Source organism: Pseudorasbora parva, chromosome 14 (assembly GCF_024679245.1).
Source record: "Pseudorasbora parva isolate DD20220531a chromosome 14, ASM2467924v1, whole genome shotgun sequence".
Classification (NCBI taxonomy): domain Eukaryota; kingdom Metazoa; phylum Chordata; class Actinopteri; order Cypriniformes; family Gobionidae; genus Pseudorasbora; species Pseudorasbora parva.
This window is the reverse complement of record NC_090185.1, coordinates 11651453-11674153: the sequence shown is the minus strand read 5'-3', so window position 1 is coordinate 11674153 and position 22701 is coordinate 11651453. Positions and strand designations below refer to the sequence as shown.

The 22701-nt window shown below is 41.9% G+C and overlaps 1 protein-coding gene across 5 annotated transcripts in view; it reads left to right on the top strand.

The window, feature by feature from the left end:
- Nucleotides 1-20880, top strand: part of asic1b (acid-sensing (proton-gated) ion channel 1b) — a 248612-nt gene extending 227732 nt beyond the window's left edge. The window contains exons 5-10 of one of the 5 annotated variants that reach the window (XM_067415505.1): nt 938-994; nt 1243-1396; nt 11566-11657; nt 13566-13645; nt 16003-16104; nt 18333-20880. In XM_067415505.1, coding sequence (XP_067271606.1) covers nt 938-994; nt 1243-1396; nt 11566-11657; nt 13566-13645; nt 16003-16104; nt 18333-18428 — 581 coding nt within the window. In that variant the 3' untranslated portion in view covers nt 18429-20880. Of the gene's footprint in view, nt 1-937; nt 995-1242; nt 1397-11565; nt 11658-13565; nt 13646-16002; nt 16109-18332 lie in introns of all 5 variants that reach the window. The other 4 variants (XM_067415508.1, XM_067415506.1, XM_067415507.1 and 1 more) reach the window with 4 other exon arrangements.
- The last annotated feature ends 1821 nt before the right edge of the window (nt 20881-22701 follow it).

Genomic DNA, 22701 nt, shown 5'->3' with positions numbered 1-22701 from the left:
TAAGGCATACATTTATCTTCACACATTTATTTAAGGGTAAATCGCACAAAAACATTTTCAGGTCTTATTTCAAAAGTATAAAATGAGAAACTACTTTATGCATGAAGAAAATGAAGCCTATTTTAGCACTAATAATTATTATTATTATATTTTTTGTAAAATAACTGTTATTTGCATAACAATTAAGCACATTTCTCATCACTGTAATGAGTGTGGACACTTTACTTTAGGGTTTGTTTGTAATTCTCATTATTCTTAATGATGTTCATCATTAGATTCTCATTACTGTTATAAAGTCTTATGAAAAATCTCTTTTGTCACAATAATGAGATCAGAATAAATTAAAGGCAGCACACAAATACTTATTTGGTATGTATTACAAATAATACTAAATAATAATAATAATAATAATAATAAAAGTATAATAGTATAGTTATATACATTTTAATAGTATAATAGTATATACTATAATAGTAATAATTATAATATAAACTATAATAGTAATAATAATAAATAACTAAATAATAAAAAGAAGATCTTTTTTATTTTGTATTGAGGCAAGAAAATGTAAGAAATGTATATTATGCTGGAATAAATTATTATAATTAATTGTTTTAATTATTTTGTAAGGCCTAATTTATGTTTATTTAGATTATTATTATTATATAATTATAATAAATTAACCACTGTGTCCGGACAAGATGAGTTCCATAACTTTAGTACAGTGACGGGAATCTAATGATAATCATCATTAAACGTAATGACTAGCAAACTTGGAAGTAAATGTCCACACTCAGTACAGTAATGAGATTTTGAGGGGGTTTCATTGAGTACAGTAATGAGATTTTGAGGGGGTTTCATTGGATAAAAATGATAAAAAATGAAAATGACATTTTACTGTGGTCTTCTGCACTTATAAACTGTTTCTGTTTTTTAGGAGATGCTCCATATTGCACCCCGGAACAGTATAAGGAATGTGCAGACCCAGCTCTAGGTAAGAAATCTGCCTCCTCCATGCAGAAACCTTTCAGTCTAGAGGCCAATCTTCCTCGCTGAACCCATCCGGTCCTCATTACAGATGGCTGAACCTGAGGCCATGATGGGACAGCTCGATTTATGACCCCTTCTAACCTCACCACCCACTTCCCCAGGCCGTTTTACACTTCTTCATCTGTCCCATTGTTTTTCCATCCAGGATTTTTGAAGTTAACGGAAATGTTCTGTCTTTTTCTCTGGCTTTAGATTTTCTGGTGGAGCGAGACAATGACTACTGCGTGTGCGAGACTCCTTGCAACATGACGCGCTATGGCAAAGAGCTATCCTTCGTCAAAATCCCCAGCAAAGCCTCCGCCAAATACCTGGCCAAGAAGTACAACAAGTCGGAGCAGTACATTGCGTGAGTCTTGCTCGTCTCTGTAGTGCTACTTACAAAGCTGTACAAAAATTCAAGCAGAAAAATCCCAGTGTTTCGGCCATGACGAGACATTTGTTAATTGCTTGGTTTTATATTTCTGTCATGTTGCACTAGGTAGCCCCAAAATCTGACACTGCACAACTTTATCTGAACAAGGTGATTTTTGTGCAGACACTTAAAATGAGAAATATTTACTAAGGGCTTTTGGGTCTGACCACTTATTGGCCGATACTGATCACCGATACGGATCATCAAAATACATAATCTAAATACTCATAACAATAATGTAAATTAAGAGATGAGAAATGATCCGGTATTGACTACTCATTACTTATTACCAGCAACATATTACTTTCCCGCTCTTAACGGTGATTTGGAACAGCTTGGTGCTTAACAAATATAGCATTCCTGTAAAACAAGAAAAAAACGTTTTCTTCAATAGAAGTAATCAAATGTAAAACAACACTGCATAGTCGTCACTCTATGAAGTCAATATAGATTAAATCTACTTAATGTACTAAAGAGCAGTGAGTATTTTATTGTTATTTTACATTAATGACAGACTCCATCAGGAATATTAGGCTGCTGTCACTTTAGGACTGAATGCATGGATCCAATATACTGATACACATGTGACTTATTTCCCAAATGTTTATGTTTATGTTCACTTAAGCCATAATCAACGGTGTTTAAGTGAATACTCACCAAGCCAGGCATTTCGACATTTTTCTGTGTGTACTTAACCGTTTCGATGCAAACATAATGCTCAAAGTTCACTTTGCTTGAAAGGTGCATAGGGAACAGTATCACTTCCGCAGCTTATTGCAGTTTTAATAACTCTTTTTATTATCGAGCACGTCCTGCAGTGTAGCAACAGTAGACTGTACTTTACGACAGTCTCTGATCTAACTGATGTGGACGTAAAGTTTTGGCTTTTAGGTTGAAATGAAAGCACACCGCTGTGAAGGAAATGCACTAAAATATCACAGCCCTAGTTTCTTGCTATCATTGATGTAGGGTTGCTGTCATTGCAATGTCACCGCTCTCCGCAAAAATGTTGTAAATTTATTGTCCTTTTCCAGACACCAGACTGCTTAATGTAGCAAAGCCATTTTAGCTGTGCATTGAAAAAAATTCTCGCAAGTTATGCGTCATCTGATCAGCTCTTAATAAAGACACAGGTCAAACTATATGAAGCTATTATTGGCCAATAATGATTGGCACTCGATCAGTCGGAGCACCCTTAATATTTACTTGAGAAGCATAATTAAGAAAACTTATATATCTCGAAATACATTTATTTTTCTGACCTCATTAACAATGTTTTTCTTTTTAGCATAAATGATGTTTCTTAAAAAACTAAGTTCGGGAGAAGCACGTGCAAATGATCTACCTAATCATGATGTCATTCCAACCAGCTGTCAACAATCAGTAATCATCATGTCTACCAATCAGCTCAAGTAGAGGATCACATAAATAGCCAGTCAACTCACCAATGTTCCTTGACAAAGTTTGCAGCATTCTGGCAGGTCACTTTTTCTACCCACGCTGTCAACATGGCTCCACACGCTGCTCGAAGCTATGCTACAATGCTAAAAAACTTTCCTTACAAATTCCTAAGCTACCTAAAGCCCCTTTTGGCCGATTTTCATCAGCATTCTTTCAAACCAATGGCTCCTCAACATCACGGTAAAAGAATTCCTGTTTTTTCCAAAGTGTAATGTGGTCTTTGCCACAATTCAATCAATGAGGAGTCAATTGTTTGAGCAGCGCTCAGACACTGTAAAGAGTGCACACTGCACAGACTTGCAGCAGGACAGCTACAACAGCTCCTGTCCCAAGAAATAGAAATGTATCTTAAATAACATAGTTCCGGCACGCATCAAGCTTTGTTGTGATCTTGCTGTCTCTGTGTACAACAGACAGAAACTTGTCACACACAAAGTGCATTTGCCGTGGTGATAAACAATAAATTTACTCGCTCGCAAAGCGAATGAATGTATCGTGAGGCTAAGTAACTTAAATGTTGACAATACAGCATAATGATTATTTAAGCCATCTTATATTTTGGAGACAGAAACATACATCACATCTTCCTAATTGTGATTAAACTTTTGAATGTGGCGCCGTGTTGCGTTCAGAATATTACAGTTTCAGAGCATTTACAATCAATGTATGGCGCCAAGTTCTTATGAACCAGGACTGTTTTCTTTATTGTGATTATATTGTAATGTTGTATGCTAAATTTAATAAGAGTTGGACCCAAATGGGTCTCTTTCAAAATAAGAGTCCCATTATGGTTTTACAAACATGCTTTTCCATTTTGTTCCATCTAACTTTTTCTCCACCACAGAAGCAGTGATGTTCCATCTTCTCCCATAGGAGCTCAGTTTCTCTGGCTAATTTCTCCTCTGCCATAACAGTGCTATTCTCTCTGCTCCCACAGGAGCTCAGTTTTCTGGCTAATCTTTTTCTCCTCCGCGCCACAGCAGCGCTGTTATCTCTGCTCCCGCAGGAGCTCAGTTTCTCCGGCTATTTTTCTCCTGTGCCACAGCAGTGCTGTTCTTTCTGCTCCCACAGGAGCCCAGTTTCTCTGGCTAATTTCGCCAGTATCCATAACAGTGTGTTTCCTTTTGTTCCCACAGGAGCTCAGTTTCTCTGGCTAATTCCTCCAGTGTCCATAACAGTGTGCTTCCTTCTGCTCCCACAGGAGCCCGGTTTCTCTGGCTAATTTCGCCAGTATCCATAACAGTGTGTTTCCTTTTGTTCCCACAGGAGCTCAGTTTCTCTGGCTAATTCCTCCAGTGTCCATAACAGTGTGCTTCCTTCTGCTCCCACAGGAGCCCGGTTTCTCTGGCTAATTTCGCCAGTATCCATAACAGTGTGTTTCCTTTTGCTCCCACAGGAGCTCAGTTTCTCTGGCTAATTCCTCCAGTGTCCATAACAGTGTGCTTCCTTCTGCTCCCACAGGAGCTCAGTTTTTCGGGCTAACCGTTTTTCCACTGCTCCCACAGGAGCTCAGTTTTTCTGGCTAACCGTTTCTCCACTGCTCCCACAGGAGCTCAGTTTTTCTGGCTAACCGTTTCTCCACTGCTGCAAGCAGTGCAGTTCCCTCTGCTCCCACAGGAGCTCGGTTTCTCTGGCTAACCGTTTCTCCACTGCTCCCACAGGAGCTCAGTTTTTCTGGCTAACCGTTTCTCCACTGCTGCAAGCAGTGCAGTTCCCTCTGCTCCCACAGGAGCTCGGTTTCTCTGGCTAACCGTTTCTCCACTGCTCCCACAGGAGCTCAGTTTTTCTGGCTAACCGTTTCTCCACTGCTGCAAGCAGTGCAGTTCCCTCTGCTCCCACAGGAGCTCGGTTTCTCTGGCTAACCGTTTCTCCACTGCCAAAACAGTGTTTGTTCTTTATGCTTCCGCAGGAGCTGAAGAAAATTGGTCCTACCCATTGCAATGTTTGAGAATGAAATTTATCCATCTGACGAAGATCCTCTAGAGCATTCCACAGCTGCAAGGAGCACCACAACCCAACAAGACACCGTGACTGAATCTCCAGCAACACAGCGTGGCCGTCGGCCCAGCCGAGCCACATCCCGTACACCGAGACGCAGAGGCTTGCCATCGCCTCCACCTTCAAGACATCCACCATCTCCAGCTTCCTCCTACTCCTCAGTACAACCTACGATTCCAGCAATAGAGAAATGGACCGTACTAGGGTTAAGACAAGTGCTAATCAGTGTCGAGGATAATTTTTCCAGAAGAATTAATAAAGCCAAATTATACAACCTGTACGTGTCACTTCAAGCAGCTTCTCCATCTCCAAAATCCACTCCACCTTCCAAAACTACAAACAGATCAAGGAAACATAAGGATCCGAACTCACGCTCTCAAAAGACCCCTTCTCCCACAGAATTGGTTCTTCCTCGAGCACCAGGCCACTGCAGCAGGCCCTCAGCTAGCCCGGGCCGCGCCCCAGTTCCAGCCACCGCTGCCATCATCGCCGCCACCCAGCCCAACTCATCTCTCTGCTCCGCCGAGCCAGAGACCGTGGGTGTTTTCCAGCATTGCACCCCAGGTTACAATACCAGTTTCCTCTGCCCCAGGCAATCCTTTAAGCGTAAGTACGCTTCCGCCAGCAGCTCAAGCTTTGTATCACAGCCTTTTCCTGTCACTTTTTCTAACCCCTTCCCTTGGCCTGCAGCCCCACCATCAAACTCTAGCGCGAGGCTGCCCCCGCTAGCGGTGCAGGCCCAGCTGCTTTTTGTCCTCCTTAGCTTTCCTCTTTCCCCTTTTTCCCATTCCTTCTTTGTCGGGGACCGACTGAAACGAGAGGTTGCCTCCGCAAGCGGTTTTCGGCCCCTGGTTTTCTATCCGCCTAACACTTTTTCCCAAACTAGTGCTCCATTCACTCTGTTTTCTGCAACACAGATGCCCTTCCCGCCGAATTCTACAGCCTTGGAACTGCCCCCTGTCGCCAGCAACATTAGAGCACAGATCCTCACAGAAATTCAGGCTGTTGGCGCCAGAGGCGGACCCATTCCCATTCCCAACCCCAGTACCAAAGTATTGAGAGCTAATATTCCCATAAACCACCCATTGAGACCCCTCATTGACGCTTCTCTCAATTCCATCCTTCAAGCTATTTCCCCCAGAACCCTTCAATCCTACCTAACTGCATGGAAGTGTTTCAAGTCTTTTCACTCCATATACAAGCTGAATTTTCCAGATTATTCTTCGCTTACCATCACTTCATTCATATCTTATCTCAACAGCACCAAGAACCTCCAAGTCAGCTCCATCAAGGGTTATCTAAGCGGAATTCAATTTTTTCACAAACTTGCTTTTGGTCTGCCCTCTCCAGAAATATCCAATTCACAAACATCCATGCTCATCAAAGGCATCCAAAAGACTCAACCCACCCACCCAGACGCCAGACAACCAATAACTCTAGATATACTTACCAAATGTATCTCCACCCTCCGCCGAGGATACCACTCCACCAATACTGCCCGCACTCTGGATGCAATGTTCATATTGGCTTTCTTCGGTTTTCTCAGAAGCTCAGAAATTACCATCACATCCACCTTCAACCCAAAGCTTCATCCTACAATTTCAGACCTAGCAGTGCTAGATAACGAAACAATCTCTTACTTCATCAAACAAAGCAAGACGGACCAAATGAAAAAAGGGCATTCCATTTACATTTTCAACCTTCCATCACCAATCCAGCCGTATCAATCCCTTTTAGCCTACCTTCATTTCAGAAGTTCGCAGACTAAACTTTTCTCTGAACCACTCTTCACAGACGATGCTAACCGCCCCGTCACACGTTTCTGGTTCCAAAAACACCTCAAGTCTATACTGATTCTATCCGGCATCTCAGCAGACAACTTTTCTAGCCATTCATTCCGCATAGGTGCAGCAACCACAGCTGCTCAAAAAGGTCTCTCCCAGCACCAGATCCAAAAACTTGGTTGCTGGTCGTCAGAGGCTTTCAAGAGCTACATCCGCTCCAATCGCTCCCACATCAAAGAAGCCCAACAGACCCTCATCAGCTAAAATTGTTTCAGCTTCAGCCTTTTTCCATACACTCAATCCTACAGGACCACCACATCCGCTCCATTTCAACATCACCAAATTCACTAAGTGAATCAATAATATTCACTGCCGTAGCAGCATCTCTCCAGTTACTCCCGCAGGAACCCACCTCAAATTTCCACTGCCGCAGCAGTGTTATCTCCTTCGCTCAAACAGAAGCTCAGTTTTTCCATCCAGCCGGCTCTCACTGCCACAGCAGTGTTATCTCCTCCGCTCTAACAGAAGCTCAGTATTCCCCATCGAGCTGGCTGTCACTGCCGCAGCAACGCTATCTCCTCTGCTCTAACAGAAGTTCAGGATTCTCCATCCAGCTGGCTGTCACCGCCGCAGCAGTGTTAACTCCGCTCAAACAGAAGCTCAGGATTCTCCATCCAGCTGGCTCCCACTGCCGCAGCAGTGTTAACTCCTCCGCTCCAATAGAAGCTCAGTATTCCCCATCCAGCTGGCTGTCACTGCCGCAGCAGTGTTATCTCCTCCGCTCAAACAGAAGCTCAGTTTTTCCATCCAGCCGGCTCTCACTGCCACAGCAGTGTTATCTCCTCCGCTCTAACAGAAGCTCAGTATTCCCCATCGAGCTGGCTGTCACTGCCGCAGCAACGCTATCTCCTCTGCTCTAACAGAAGTTCAGGATTCTCCATCCAGCTGGCTGTCACCGCCGCAGCAGTGTTAACTCCGCTCAAACAGAAGCTCAGGATTCTCCATCCAGCTGGCTCCCACTGCCGCAGCAGTGTTACCTCCTCCCCTCTAACAGAAGCTCAGGATTCTCCATCCAGCTGGCTGTCACTGCCACAGCAGTGTTATCTCCTCCGCTCCAATAGAAGCTCAGTATTCCCCATCCAGCTGGCTGTCACTGCCGCAGCAGTGTTATCTCCTCCGCTCAAACAGAAACTCAGGATTCTCCATCCAGCTGGCTCTCACTGCCGCAGCAGTGTTACCTCCTCCCCTCTAACAGAAGCTCAGGATTCTCCATCCAGCTGGCTGTCACTGCCACAGCAGTGTTATCTCCTCCGCTCCAATAGAAGCTCCGTATTCCCCATCCAGCGGGCTCTCACTGCCGCAGCAGTGTTATCTCCTCCACTCCAATAGAATCTCAGTATTCCCCCATCCAGCTGGCTCTCATGGCCGCAGCAGTATCTCCTCCTCAGTTCTAACAGAAGCTAAGCTTTCCATCCAGCTGGTTCTCACTGCCGCAGCAACGTTATCTCCTCCGCTCTAACAAAAGCTCCGTATTCTCCATCCAGCTGGCTGTCACTGCCGCAGCAGTGTTATCTCCTCCGCTCTAACAGAAGCTCCGTATTCTCCATCCAGCCGGCTGTCACTGCCGCAGCAGTGTTATCTCCTCCGCTCCAATAGAATCTCAGGATTCCCCATCCAGCTGGCTCTCACTGCCGCAGCAGTATCTCCTCCGTTCAAACAGAAGCTAAGCTTTTCCATCCAGCTGGTTCTCACTGCCGCAGCAGTGTTATCTCATTCGCTCCAGCAGAAGCCCAGTTTCTCCAACCGACTTTTACTGCAAACAGTGTCATCTCCTCTGCTCCAACAGAAGCCAGTTCCTCCACCCAAAGCCTCCACTACCACATCAGTGATACCGCCTCAGCTCCCGCAAGAGTTCCGTTTTTCCATTCAACTTGCTCGCACTGCCGCAGCAGTGATCTCTCCATATTTCCGCAGGAGTTGAGGTTCTACTTCCAACCCGGGGGTTTCAAAAAACAAGTTAAAACGGCTCGTCCCCACGGCTGCAGCAGTATCGACAACTCCGCTCTCGCAAAGCCAGATACTCCACCGAAACTCGTTTCAATACCACAGCAATGTCGCCATCTCCTTTCCCACAGGAGCCCAATCGTCCATACAAATGGTTCGTTTGGATAGTTGGAAAGCAAGTTGAAACGTCTCGTATCTTTGCTGCAGCAGTTACAGTCAATTCCGCTCCCGCAGGAGCTCTGATACGCCCTTCCAAAACCCGTTCCACTGTCTCAGCAGTCTCACCGTTCCCTTACAGAGAGCCTAATTCTCTGTACAACTGGGTCTTCGGATAGTTTGGGAAAGCAGATTCAAAGGGCTCATCTCCACTGCCAGCAGTATCACCAACCTCACTCCTGCAGGAGTTCTGTTCCTCCATCCAAACTAGTCCCACCACCACAGCAGTGTCATCTTCTCAACTCCTACAGGAGCCTAATTCTCTGTACAGCCAGCCCATTGGATACGTTCGAAAGCATGCTGAAACAGCTCGTCTCCACTGCCACAGCACTGCTATCTCCTCCCGCCTACAAGCAACCACCCCCAGCTGACTACCAACGAGTTTCACCCGTCTGATACCACGACCACCAAAACCTCAGAAAATAATGATCAAAGATCTCCCGATCCAGTAACTAACCCCCCTTCGATCGGCACAGCACCAGTTCATGCTCTGCAACTTTTGGGGGGGGCATCAACATCATTTACTGGCTGCTGTCCTATGCTAGTAGCAATTTTTTGGGGGAGTACTCTGGGTTCGGGCCAAATACCGAGCTCGGAGCCCTCTCCTCGGACAGCACGCCAAATACGCATACTATTTATTCTATCTGAATTATTTGTAAGTGTGAACTCGTGAAATGATGTTTCTTAAAAAACTAAGTTCGGGAGAAGCACGTGCAAATGATCTACCTAATCATGATGTCATTCCAACCAGCTGTCAACAATCAGTAATCATCATGTCTACCAATCAGCTCAAGTAGAGGATCACATAAATAGCCAGTCAACTCACCAATGTTCCTTGACAAAGTTTGCAGCATCCCTCCACCACCCCTTCTACCTCACACGCACCTGGTTAACTTTCCTAACCAGAGATACGGGGGGAGTACTCTGGGTTCGGGCCAAATACCGAGCTCGGAGCCCTCTCCTCGGACAGCACGCCAAATACGCATACTATTTATTCTATCTGAATTATTTGTAAGTGTGAACTCGTGAAACTAAATTTAGTGAGGTTTATATGTGTGATTATGGTTGTTTGTGATGCCCTAGATGTTTCACCTCACAAATGCAGACTGGCAGCTGTTTAGCGCCTCATCAGTAATTAACCGGGATCTTTGTCTGCCCTCGCACAAGATTCAGACAGCCAATCATCTAAAGAGCTCAAAGCCCAGGCAACAGCATGACAGACATGTAACACATCACTGCGTTGACAAACACTCTAAGAAATGTCAGGAAATGTCTCCACATCCACTACCATCTGGAACAACACGAATCCTAATTAAGTTTACAGAGCGAGGTCAAGAAAGTTACTGCACTTCGTTTGCTACTGTTTTTAACAGGCAATTATTTTAGTTTGGGCTGTTGATTTACATACTAAGATGTTAAGATTTAATGTCGGCATGAAGTTTGCTTTTCATTTCTTAATAGGTATACACACATACATCTGTGTGTGTTATTCTCAAGGGAAAAATTGTGTTCCAAAATTTTCATCAAACTAAAATGACTTTGCTTTTCAGGGGATGTGTTAACTTTTACTCTAAGGCAATGCGTTATGCTATTTCCTGTTGATATTATCGTTGATTTGTGAAATTATTGTGAGCCTATATGCACAATACAGTGACAATCAAAACTTTCATGAAACCATTTTCTTATGTGTGTGAACTAAATGGAAAATAACAATTATTTGCACTATTTTCCATTTAGAAAATGAAAAGAAGTCATGGGGAACAGTTGTAAATTATTTGCAGTATTTTACATTCAGAACAGGAAATGAGAAGTCGAAGAAGTTGAGGGAATTTAATCTTCTGAACACAACGGATGAATGCCTCTATTTAGTTTTCAGCTTGTTTCCAAAGATATTGATGACTATCCGGCTAAATGGCTAAAAATCAGGTCTTTGCTATGGTTTCTTGAATTTAGGAAATTAATCACACGTTAGTTTAGATCTGCCTTAGATCTCATCTATGTATCTTTGACAGTAATATGGTTATGTATTCTTCTAAAGCAGGGAGATTTATGTTTTGAGCCCAGATGATGTAATCTTTGGTTTTAAAAGAGGAAGATGGAGTTTTTAATACTTGGTTTTAAAGTGGCAGCTCATTGTTATTCATCGATAAACTTGCTACAAAAGTACCATTAAGGCTAACCTTTTTAGTGGTTTTGGCTTCCAGGTATCTTTGAAAGGCTTGGGCAAGCACTCATAAAGTAACTGCAGCTGTCGTCTGCAGTTTAATTAAACTTTTAATATGTATTCAGTGAGGAAACATTTTTTTTATTACTTTCACACCATCTGTAGTGAATATTTGTAGAAAGCAGTGAGTTTATTCTAACAATGTGATATAAACTCTGAAGTGCCATGGCTTGATGGTGGAAAAACGTAACGGAGGCGTTCATACTCAACTCCAGCTGTGTTTAAAATAGCCCCAGGTCTCTGCTGGCTCGACTCCAACCATCTGCTTACAGCAGAGGCAGATTAGATAAAGAAATGCTGCGAAATTGGCAGAGATTGTGGATCGATGCTTGGAGGGATGGTCTAAAGAATTGGGAGGGTTGTGGAAGTAAATGCAGTTAAAATGTCCTCACCTTTCCTTCTGTTCTGCCCTCTAGAGAAAACATCCTTGTGTTGGACATCTTCTTCGAGGCCCTGAACTACGAGACCATTGAGCAGAAGAAAGCCTATGAGTTAGCCGGCCTTCTTGGTGAGCGGCATTTTCCTAATCGTCAAGAGATGAATTCACAACGCTCAGAATAATCTGACTCCTTGATATTTCCAGTGGTTATTTCACTGTGAAAATATAATTGTTTACAAAAATAGCTCTTCCAAAAGAAGTCACAGTGGCTATGTTTACATGCAAACCTTTTGATTCAGTCGGACTGAACTCATTCCGATTGATGAATCTGAACGTAGTGTTTATATGAACACTATAAAAAGCGATTGGGTTGATACGCGCATTTATATGTCACAAGCTTCAAATTGGAAGCGCGTTTTTTGACATGCACACACTGCACAAATACAGTTTCCCGCTGTTTGCCCATTCTCCTACATTGGTTCTTTATTTCTTTTAAACAGCAGACTTAATCAATTTCTGGTTAGAATTTAGAAAAAATAAGCATATTAACCGTTTTGCTGTGCTGCTTATATTTATCATGCAGTAAATATGCCCCATCCAGACCCAAAACCATCGTCTGTGGATGAGAATCCGAAACAAGGACTGATGCGACGTGTCCTACTGAGTGAAAGGATAATTTTAGAATGACAGGACACTCATTTGACTCTTTATTCAACAGGATGAACAGCTCGTTCTGCGCGTCATACGTCGTTGCAGTATTTCTACGTCACCGCACATGTGCTGTCCTTTCAGTTTTCAATCCAATCAAGTGTTTAAATGTTCTCTCGATCTGATTAGAAAAGCAATAAACCACCCCTTTCAATCCGATCGAAATTTCATTTGCATCAAGCTCAATCGGATCAGTTAAGGTGTTTACATGAGGGCTTTTCAGGCCCCGTTCACACTGCAGGCAAAAGTGGCCCAAATCTGATTTTTTTGGCGTCAAGTGACCAGGTCAGACCTCTTCAGAGGTAGTGTGAACACTCAAATCTAGCCCAGATTTTTCAAATCAGATTTAGACCACATACATATGTGGTCCTGAATCAGACCCAGATCTGATTTTTTCCAATGCGGCCGCAGTGTGAACAACCAAAGCGGATTTGATGCGGATATGATGCGTATTTTACGTCAATCTATGTCGACATTTGTCACAATTATGCACCAGCGAGTTAGCCCTAGACACAACAGACACAGACAGTAACATTAAAAACTTGACTAGATATGGAGAACAGCGATGGAGCGAGTCAGTGGAGGGAGAGTGAGGTGTTAGACCTAATTAGTATATGGGGAGATACTTCAATTCAAGCTATGCTAGAAGGATCCTACCGTAACCGCTCCGTTTTTGAAAGCACATGAAATGGAAGAACGGGGCACAGAAAAACGTGGCTTCAGTGCCAAAGGAAGGTGACAAAAGGCCAAAATAACCAATTTTGCTCTCTTTCTTTTCGTTCTTCTCCTCTTCAGCACCTGCTCATTAATGTTATGGCTTCCATTACACAAACATGTTTAAATAAAAGCGAAAATGCTTACTTCCTCTATAACCTCCCGAACTTTAGTGCAACAGCAGTGCTGCATCTGATGTCATTGATATTGTTCTTTTGCACATGCGGTTAGTTTGAAACCTGAAACAATTCACACTGGAATCAGATTTAGGCCACATTTTAAAAGGTAATGTGAACAGCCAAACAAAAAATCAGATCTGAGCAAAAAATCAGAATTGAGCATTAGGACTTGCGGTGTGGCTCAGTCCGATTGAGCCGTCAGTCTGATTACTAATGAACTATTTGGTTGCATGTAAACGTAGCCAGTGTTTCACTTTTTAGAGTGCTAAAGTTACTTATAATGGCTTTAAACATAAAAACTGAGACACTTTAAGGCATTTGAACATCAAATAATTACACACAGCAGCTTGCAATTTTACAATTCATTCTCACACTATATTTTGCAAAGCTTGTAAAGTGTGTTCTGGTGGCTAATTACTGAGCTAAACGGTTTCAGGTGACATTGGAGGACAGATGGGGCTGTTTATTGGGGCCAGTATCTTAACCGTCTTGGAGCTCTTTGACTATCTTTATGAGGTAAGACCTACATGACTGCACCAGTTATTTCTTCTTTTTTTTCTGTGCATTAAAGACCCTTCAGAAATAATTACCCTGAAACTTGACAGTTGTGGAAATTTCTCAAGTCAGTCAAAGTGGCATGTATTCTCCTCTCCCCTGTAATTGTGTTTGATTTGACCTTCAAAAGTAGTGCTCTCTTTACACTGGAGCTTTCTTCCACTCAAGGCCCTTTGCCACCATCAGAATTTGAATGAACAGCATGTAAATATAATATTATTTACCAAGCCTCTGCTCATGACGTGATTGCTTCTGAGATATCAATACCATGAAGGCGAAGGTTGGAATTATATCTTGATTGGGGAAATTGTCACCGGATGTGATAACCGGTGATTCAGCAGGTAAGCAAGCAGAGCCGAAGCAGAAGCAAACTAGTAGAATTATATTCAAAGCGAGCCGCGGATTCAATGTTGTTGACAGATGCAGTGCCTCGGGCATTACAAAGAAATAATTTTAGAGTGCATGCACACGCTCCGTCATTAGCATCTTAATAAACCTACCGTCTGCAAAGATGTTGCCAGCAGATATTGTCTTCTGATCTTCTGTTTCATATGATTGATAACCATTGATCTCATCTGCAGAAATATTACACACTTGGGTGGGCGATGTTGCGTAACACATTTTGACATTATTCCTTTCTGTGATGGATTTTTTAGTTTATATCTTTATATTTATGTATTTCACCATATGACCAAATGTTGAAAATATAGGGAAAATACCTGTGCATTTTAGAGGAATAAATCATCATAGTATTCATGATTTTGCTTAATGTTATATCAGCAGCAAAATCTTTGTGAAACGCCCAGTCCTGCTACGCATCAAAACAAATGACTGGAAAAACAGGAAGGTGATGCCAGGAGTTATTTTTCTTGCCTGTTGTTTCGGGCTCTCCTTGGGTATCTCTGTATGGCAGTGATTGATAACAGATCATGTGACCTTTTACAGGAAGTGCTGACTTGCACCTCTGCACTGCAGACTCAAAAAAACTAAAACAAGGCACAAGCATCAAAGATGTTTCTGCTGAAAGATGAAAAAGACATATTGAAATGCAAATAGCATAGGTCACACAAAAATGAAAAATCTGCTATAATTTACTTACCCTAATGTTGTTTCAAAACAGTATTTTTCCTCAGTAGAATGCAGCAGTGTTTAGCCGAAAATTCGCACAGAACAATCTCATAATTTCCACCGGTGAAGCTGTTTTTTGATGCCTGATTTCCTTTATAAGAATGAGAGATGAAAAAAATGTAAGCGTCCAGTATACTTACGGTATTTTATTCTGTCCAAAATCACTCATTCTGTTGTAATTATGATTATAAGGTACAAACCTTTTGAGAGAACTTGAAGGTGGTGAACAAGCCCAGGGATCAAGTCTTCTGAAGCATTTTTTTTGTGAGGAACATACGCAAGTTATTTAGCAATTGAGAAATTTAAGTCATTTTTATGATTTTTATCATGCTAGAATAAATGCTTTTAGTTGGTGATCCTTTACCCAAAACCATTCTTGTGGAAAAATATAAATGAACCATTGGGATGCGCTACTGTTTTGATAAATTGACACGCAATGTAAAAATTCCCTCGAGTCTTATTCAGACTCAGTGGCAGGCTCTGACTATTACTAGTCACATTAGGACACAGATGGAAGACAGCCTGTCAGATATGGCAGGTGGAAACTGGTGTTGTTTGCAGGAAATGAGGCACGAATACTGTCAGTTCCAGGACTGGTGTATGTATAATCTGGCTGTTTTAAACTGACTTCTGGTACATGACAGCCGAAAGCCAATAACAAACAACACATCATCCATCCATCATGTTATTCTGTGTGTCAGGAGGCCCCCCATGGGGAATGGGGGGAAATGGCCCAGTTACGAGTTCAGATCTGCGTCTTCACATCGTCTCCAGAAAAGCATCATTTGGGGACAGAACGAAACGTTGACTTCCTGTAAAATGTTTATTTTGAATGTGTGCTTAGGAACGAAAAAAACACTATCTACAAACCCACGACTTTTTAGTTGGATGCATCCCTGTCATCCATGTATGGCTTATTCTCACAATGGATGTTTTATTCTGTGGTCACCTTTCGGTGTTATCACATCTTTGTGAAATAGTTTAGCACCAAATGCATTTAAATGTAAGCATGTGTTAACATGCTGGTTTGCTTCAGATGTTCAGTTACTCTTTTTTTCTGCCAATCTGCCAAGAAGTTTAAAACCTTTAAAAATGCGTCAAACTGCTTTCCCAATGACCATTTAGAGCAGATATTGTAGTGTGAACTGAAAAGCAGTTCTAATGTACAGGTTTGTTTTCTCTATTTGCAGGTGATCAAGTTCAAACTGTGTCGCTGCGCCAAGAAGAAACACCAGCGGAGAGACAACAATGAGCGAGGAGCTGTTCTCAGCCTGGACGACGTGAAGCGTCACGTCAGTAACTATCACACCAGTATCTGTGCTGACCGATAAACTCACACTAATAGACAATAAAGACTATTTATTCTAGTTTCATTATAGCATACTGCCATACTACTATGTACTATGCTATGTATGCAGTTTTTTAATTGAACACAATGCAACACACTCAACTTGACCTTAAATTGCCAGTGTGATGATTAAACTAGTAGCATCATCTGTGTTTAAGCATCGTCTTGAGTCTTTAGCTGCTTTTCCACTGTAGGGCCAGTGCGAGCCGGAGCTTTCAACAGGCCAGGCTGGACTAATAACCTCGGACCTGTAGCACAGAGCCCATTTCCACCAACAGGCTAGAAGCTTCACAGCGCTTTAATAAAACTCTGGAATGGCACGCAAACCCATCATTTCAAAAACAAATGGTAGTTTTATCAGAAAATTAATCAGAAAGAAATCTTTGTAAACTAGTGAGAAGCACTGATGTTTTACCACAGTTTTACAATAATAAGTGATACATTGATCATAATTAATTAATTTGTGGAAAGATTGCACATTAGTCACAGAAATAAAGTAGTATTTATCATTATTTCACAGAAGAAAGAGGACCCCGTCAAAGAGGGTAAAGGATGCAATCTCAAGCGTCAGTCGCTAGAGTGTCTCTTGAAGTCAGAGGAGTGAGGTTTACTCGCACGGCAACTACTAGCTGATCTCCGGTACACGTTTACTTGTTCAAACTAGGGATGCAACAGTGAGGAAACCCACCGGTTAATTGAAGTGTGACAACTAAAACACTGGTAATACCTGTTTCCTCGTCGCTAATTCTACACTGAAAGTAAAATGTGCACGGGTCCATCGTGGAGCAAAGCGAGTATTTTCAATGAATTTCTGCTGCTGGTTTGTGCTGCGACTCTCGTTCGGCTCACTGTATTACGCAGACACATTACATTTTAAATTTTCGTGTCTGTTCTCTAACTAAAAAAAAAAACATGGGCAAGTGATGTCACCGAAGTTGAGTCTGAACACCGGTAACACTGACAATCACAGCAAGCCTAATTCAGTCACATTTGTTTCTGTTTATTTGTAGTCAAAGGACATTATGCCTGCATCACATTTAGAAAGAATGAGCATTTCTACTAAATATCCACCAAAAATATGACCTGAGTACCTTTAGCGCACTTTCCAGTGACAGTATACCATAAAGATATTTACAGAGGAAGCTCCCAAAAAATCGGAGTTGCTTTATTTTATATGCAGAGCTAAATTTGGATATCTGAAAATTCTGTGTAAAGAGACAAGACGTACTGACAGATCAATTAAATACACGTTTGTGATATAGCCTATAGGATTTGTCTGATTTCTTCGTAACCACTCCTCAAGCCCCAGTCGGCCTGCTGGACCAAGAAATTTGGCGACCAAAAAAAGCCAGGCTTTGTCGGTGGCCATTGGCCTCGACAAAGCCTGATCAAGCTCCGGAAGGGTAGCCTGACAAGCCAGACCCACATCAAGATGTTTGGTCTGGAAACTCATTATTGACAGAGCTCAATACGAGTTGTATTTCAAACTCCCTCTGCACGCAATTGGATAGCGCTACAACCAACCAGAGCAACGTGAAACTGAGCTACTTGATATATTAAACTTTTGCCGTATCCGGTCAGCAAAACTCAGAACACATCTTCCCTACTTAAGAATGACTTCAGTTCCGTTCTTTGTTCTTTTCTCAGAGAAAAGCTTAACTCCAAGTCTTCCAGAGGCGCGGTCAAAGCTGATTAGAAAGACTGCCGTTCACCAGTTTCTGTGTTTACTAGTAGCATGCAAACGCAAGTCTGCCGTCATTATGTTGAGCCCCGCCCACTGACCTCTTACACGATGTGATTGGCCTAACCAGAGTTTGGGTTTTTACAGCTCAGAATTGTATTGAGAATTGCTGCTAGGGTGCGTCTAGATTTCTAGGTTACCGGAAGGGACAGATGAAACGCGACTGGCCCTGGCACGCACTAGCATGCCCACTTCTGGCACGACAGTGGAAACGCAGCTATTGTTTGATTGGACTGACAAAAGTTCTGGCATTTTTACACACAATTTTATTTGAAATGCAGTTTTAAATCCAGAGATAGCAACTGACATTTGCATAAAATTAGGTAATTGAAACCGGTATTGGTGCATACTGTGTAATGCTTTACGTACTAACGTAAAATAATAGGCAGTGTTCAGTACTGTGCAGTTTCTGATGATCTATTTCCTCTCAGGCTCCCTGTGACAACCTTCGTACCCCGTCAACCTACCCAGCCAACATGCTACCTCACCATCCTGGCCAGGGCAACTTCGAAGACTTCACCTGCTGAGCTTAAAGCGAGAGCAGTCTGTCTGACAGAGAACAACCAAAGCCGATCACATCAGTACGGACTCCATTCACAACCGGACATTTCAGAGAAACCTTTTGGATCTGCTACACACGGGAGAACCACCATGTCCTGAGATATATCCTGACATCGGAGGAATGGTACCAATCAACAAAGTATATTTTCACTAACACGTTCCATGGAAATGTGCAAAACTTATGATGTTTTTTAAACATTTAAAAGGAAATACTGCCTCAAAAACAAAACTCCTTGAAGCCTCGTAATGTGGAGCGATATCCCCACGCCAAATTACACATAATGTGACTCGGACATCGAATAGCTTCTTCTCGCAGCTGGACCCTGATGCCTTTTGTGTACATAGTGACGGCTCTAAACTGTCTTCAGACCAGTGGCTTATGTAGATCAGTAGATAAATATAGCGCTTATTCACTGTATGTAGCTTCATTAGTCCCATCTGGTGGATCGATTCTGCTTCAGTGTATCTCACGAGTATGTAACTTCCCGAACAATGTGACCATGAAATGTGTCATGGGGGGTTTCAGGACGCTGGAGGGTTCGGGTCCCATATGACATTGTGCTACAGGTCTCATCTTGTAAATGCATGCTGGTCGTCCTGTGCATGTTTTTATTTTGATTTAGATTTATTATTACTATCGCCAAGTTTGCCTCAATTATATACAGGTGTTGGAAGATGGTGTAAAGTTTGTTTTGGTGTGTAAATGTGTGCGTGTGCAGGTTTTGCTGTTCTTGTACAGATGGCATTTCTCTGTTATCCCAGAGGAATAGCAAGCTGACAAAAGCTCCTTGTGAGAACATCTCCACAAGGATACAATGGTTCAAAAAGAAACTAAACAGTGTATTAGTTCATATCTAAAAATGCCAAAAAGTTTTATTTTATGTTTAGGATTAGTCTAGTATAATTAGCATATCTGACCAACAATAAATGTGAATGGAAAGTCCTCAAAAGGATACAGTGGCCCCAAAATATATTTCGACACTTAAGTTACTCTTGTGCACAGCAAACGTGAATTTAATTATTTGCGCAAGTAGAGTGCACACAAAATTTAATGCAAAGAGGTGAACAGACGCAAATTCGCACCGGGCGACACAAATGGTGCAAAGTGGATGACGCATTTGCAAACGTGCGATATTCGCCTAAATCGCATTTTCCTCTCAAGTCAAAACATTTTGGGAGTTTTTATTCGCATGATGCATTGTCATGCAAGCCAATCAGTGAAGAGCTTATTGACAAGTCTGGCTTCACATGTTATCAAACTGGGCACACGTCATTCTCAAGTAGCACTGGAAGCATCCAGGAGCAGTTCCTGGAGAAGATGGTAAAATCACAGAGTTGTGTGCATTGAACCCAGACACGTCAGCGTTTGGCTTTCCGGCGTATTTGGGACTTCCACAACAGGTACAGCTCCAACCAGTTTGATAACGGAAAAAATGGCAGAAAGAAATGATGTTGTCGATGTGCGTGAAAACACTCATCATGGCGTGATGTTTTTAGTTGCGCAAGTGAAAACAAAGTTTTCCTGCGAAAGTAAACTAGAGCGAGTATCGCAATGCGAATATTCGCTTCACTTTTGGTGCGCACACAAAATGGCTTTGTTAGAATGCAATTGCACATCTGAAATGCTGTAGGATTGTTTTCTCTTTTCTCGTGTACACTTTTCACACCATTTCCTATTTCCTCTATTTTTTTTAAACTGTACTTTTCCTTTTATTGTTTAAGCAGCAAACTTGCTTTTTATCAAATGTTTTGAAACTTGCTTTGATATTTTTTTTAGCCCATGAAATGATATTCAGACATTTGCTAGTGCCACTCAAGTGGTCAAATACTTTTTGGGCTACTGTATGAATACATGATTGTTTATGTGTGCATGAAGGTGTGACTGAACATGAATGTGTGTGACAAATCTTTCATCATTTGCGCGACGTTGCTGGTCTGTTTCTGGACGAAAAATGCTTCAGGATCAAGAATGTAACAAACCAAAGAGTTTGTATTGCTAGGTGGAGCAGACCGATCGCTCATACGGCATACCAGTCGTGAACGCTAACGATTCTAGTTGTGCGTGCGTATGTGTGCATGGATGTACGTGTGTTTGTTCGTGTGAGACTGTCTTACTTTTGATTGTTAATGAAAAATAACTGTGCATTTAACAGCTTATTATAGTTTATTTGAATTCTGTACTTGCGAGACGTATTTGTTAATGTCGCAAACTTCATATCAAAGCACAAATAAGACCGCCGATATGTAAAGGTGATGTTAAAGAATGATAAAAAATTCTTATCAGTGTTATCATGATAATCAGCAGATTAATTTACTCTGTTAAACTTTGCTTTGTTTTTTTGTTTTTTTACTACAAACGTACATATTGCCTGATAGTGCAGTCGGCAGATAATAGGCTGTTCTATTTATCTATGAAAGAATAATAAATATCATTCATAATTTTACAAATGTCTCACTGTTATTTCATTCAGCTTTGAGGGGAATTTCAAATGATTGTTCATGTTTAACTTCAGAAGTAGGTGATTAGATTCATTATTCTGGATTTGTGCGTTACTGAATTATAGACTGCAACCTCACTTTAGCCATGATGCTGTAGATTCAAAAGCGGAGAAGCACTTTCACGGTTTTTTAGTACAATGTTTCGCTTGCCTCAGCAGGTGAACGCAGACCTTCAAGAACTGTTAACAGAACCGGACATCATGGATGTATTCTTTTAAAAAAATGGTTTTGAATTACAAGTGGTTCTCAATTCCCAGCCTCAAAAATATTCATGAATTCAAACAGCAGGTAGAATTAATTTTGAACCTGCATTATGGAAAGTAGAAACGGGGAGATGAAAGATGAAGGCAATGTTCATGGGTATCAGACGGTATCAGGATACACGGCATGAGTGCATGAGATGAAATATTCCTCAAACCCAAGAGGAATAAGAGAAATATCCAAGCATGAGGCATCCATCAAGATCATCAGAGGACATCCGACCTGACTCTTCTAAGGAAGCTGTGTATTAAAGTAGCCTACTGGCATCCGAGAACCGAGATTAAATATGAATAACAGTTTGCGTTTAACTGGACTGCATTGTTCAAAGTCACCCGCAGGGTTTCGATCGGTCCTCGTGGTGGTCTAGCATATGCTCTGTTTGTTTAAAGGAAGTGGGGACCATCACAAATGATTGATGAATGTCATTTCCTGCTGTCGTCTCTGCGCTGATGTGGGAGCGTCTCAGGCAGATGCAGGGAAGACTGCCAACAACTTCAGGCTGCACAACCCAACCGTCAGTGCATTCTGATGAGGATCTTATAGTGCAACACTAGTGCCTTTGAGACGTTCCTCCTTGTCCTCCAAATGCATCAAGTACATGCATTTTGAAAGATGCATTTATTCTTGATTCACCACAGCTGCTGCTCTTGTGAATGCACAATTTGTTTAGGCTTCAGAACCAATATACTTACAAGGCTGCATCAAATTCACAAATAGTCGGGTGAATTCAGTTTGATTGGGACACTTTTTCATCTCAATGGCAATAAGTGTCCCAATCACCCTGAATTTACCCTGTCCAAAAGGAGACTTGTGCAACAAAGTACATAAACAAAATAGTATGCAAAAGGTATCTGGATGGTATACTACTTTAAAGTGTGCATCATGCACGCTTATATGTCTAAAAATGCCCAGGTCTATAAATACCGTGGGTACAAAAAAAGCCATGGCACCATGTGGTAGGACAACTGCGACTTCCGCTAAATGTAACACCTTTTAAAGTTTGTGATATGTCTAAATAATTGAGTAGGCTGACGCTAATGTCGTTGTGACCCGATAGGTGCTACATTTCTATAAAGTATTACCACATTAGCTTGTCACTTAATTTTTCAGATCATCTGAAACTGTGAAAATGGAAGTAACCTATAAGTCTCTTTGAGTTCATCACACTGGTACTCACTCATTGAAAATGAGTTACTATTCATTTCCCATAATGCAACTGTCAGGAGTCTCTGCCCTTGTGCCAATTTAATCCTGTCAGATCTCGTGGCACAATTAGAAGCTGCAGCCGTTTGTCACTGATAAGAGTGTCATCGCACTCTTTGAGAGGATTAATGATAACTCCAGAGACTGGAGCTTTTTAACCGGGTCGACTGAAGAGACCTTCATTTGTTTTCATGCCAGTTTTGCATATAACCATCGTATTTAGGTCCAGATTCATCAATAATCATTTTGTGGAAAAGGAAGCTGTGATGTCATATG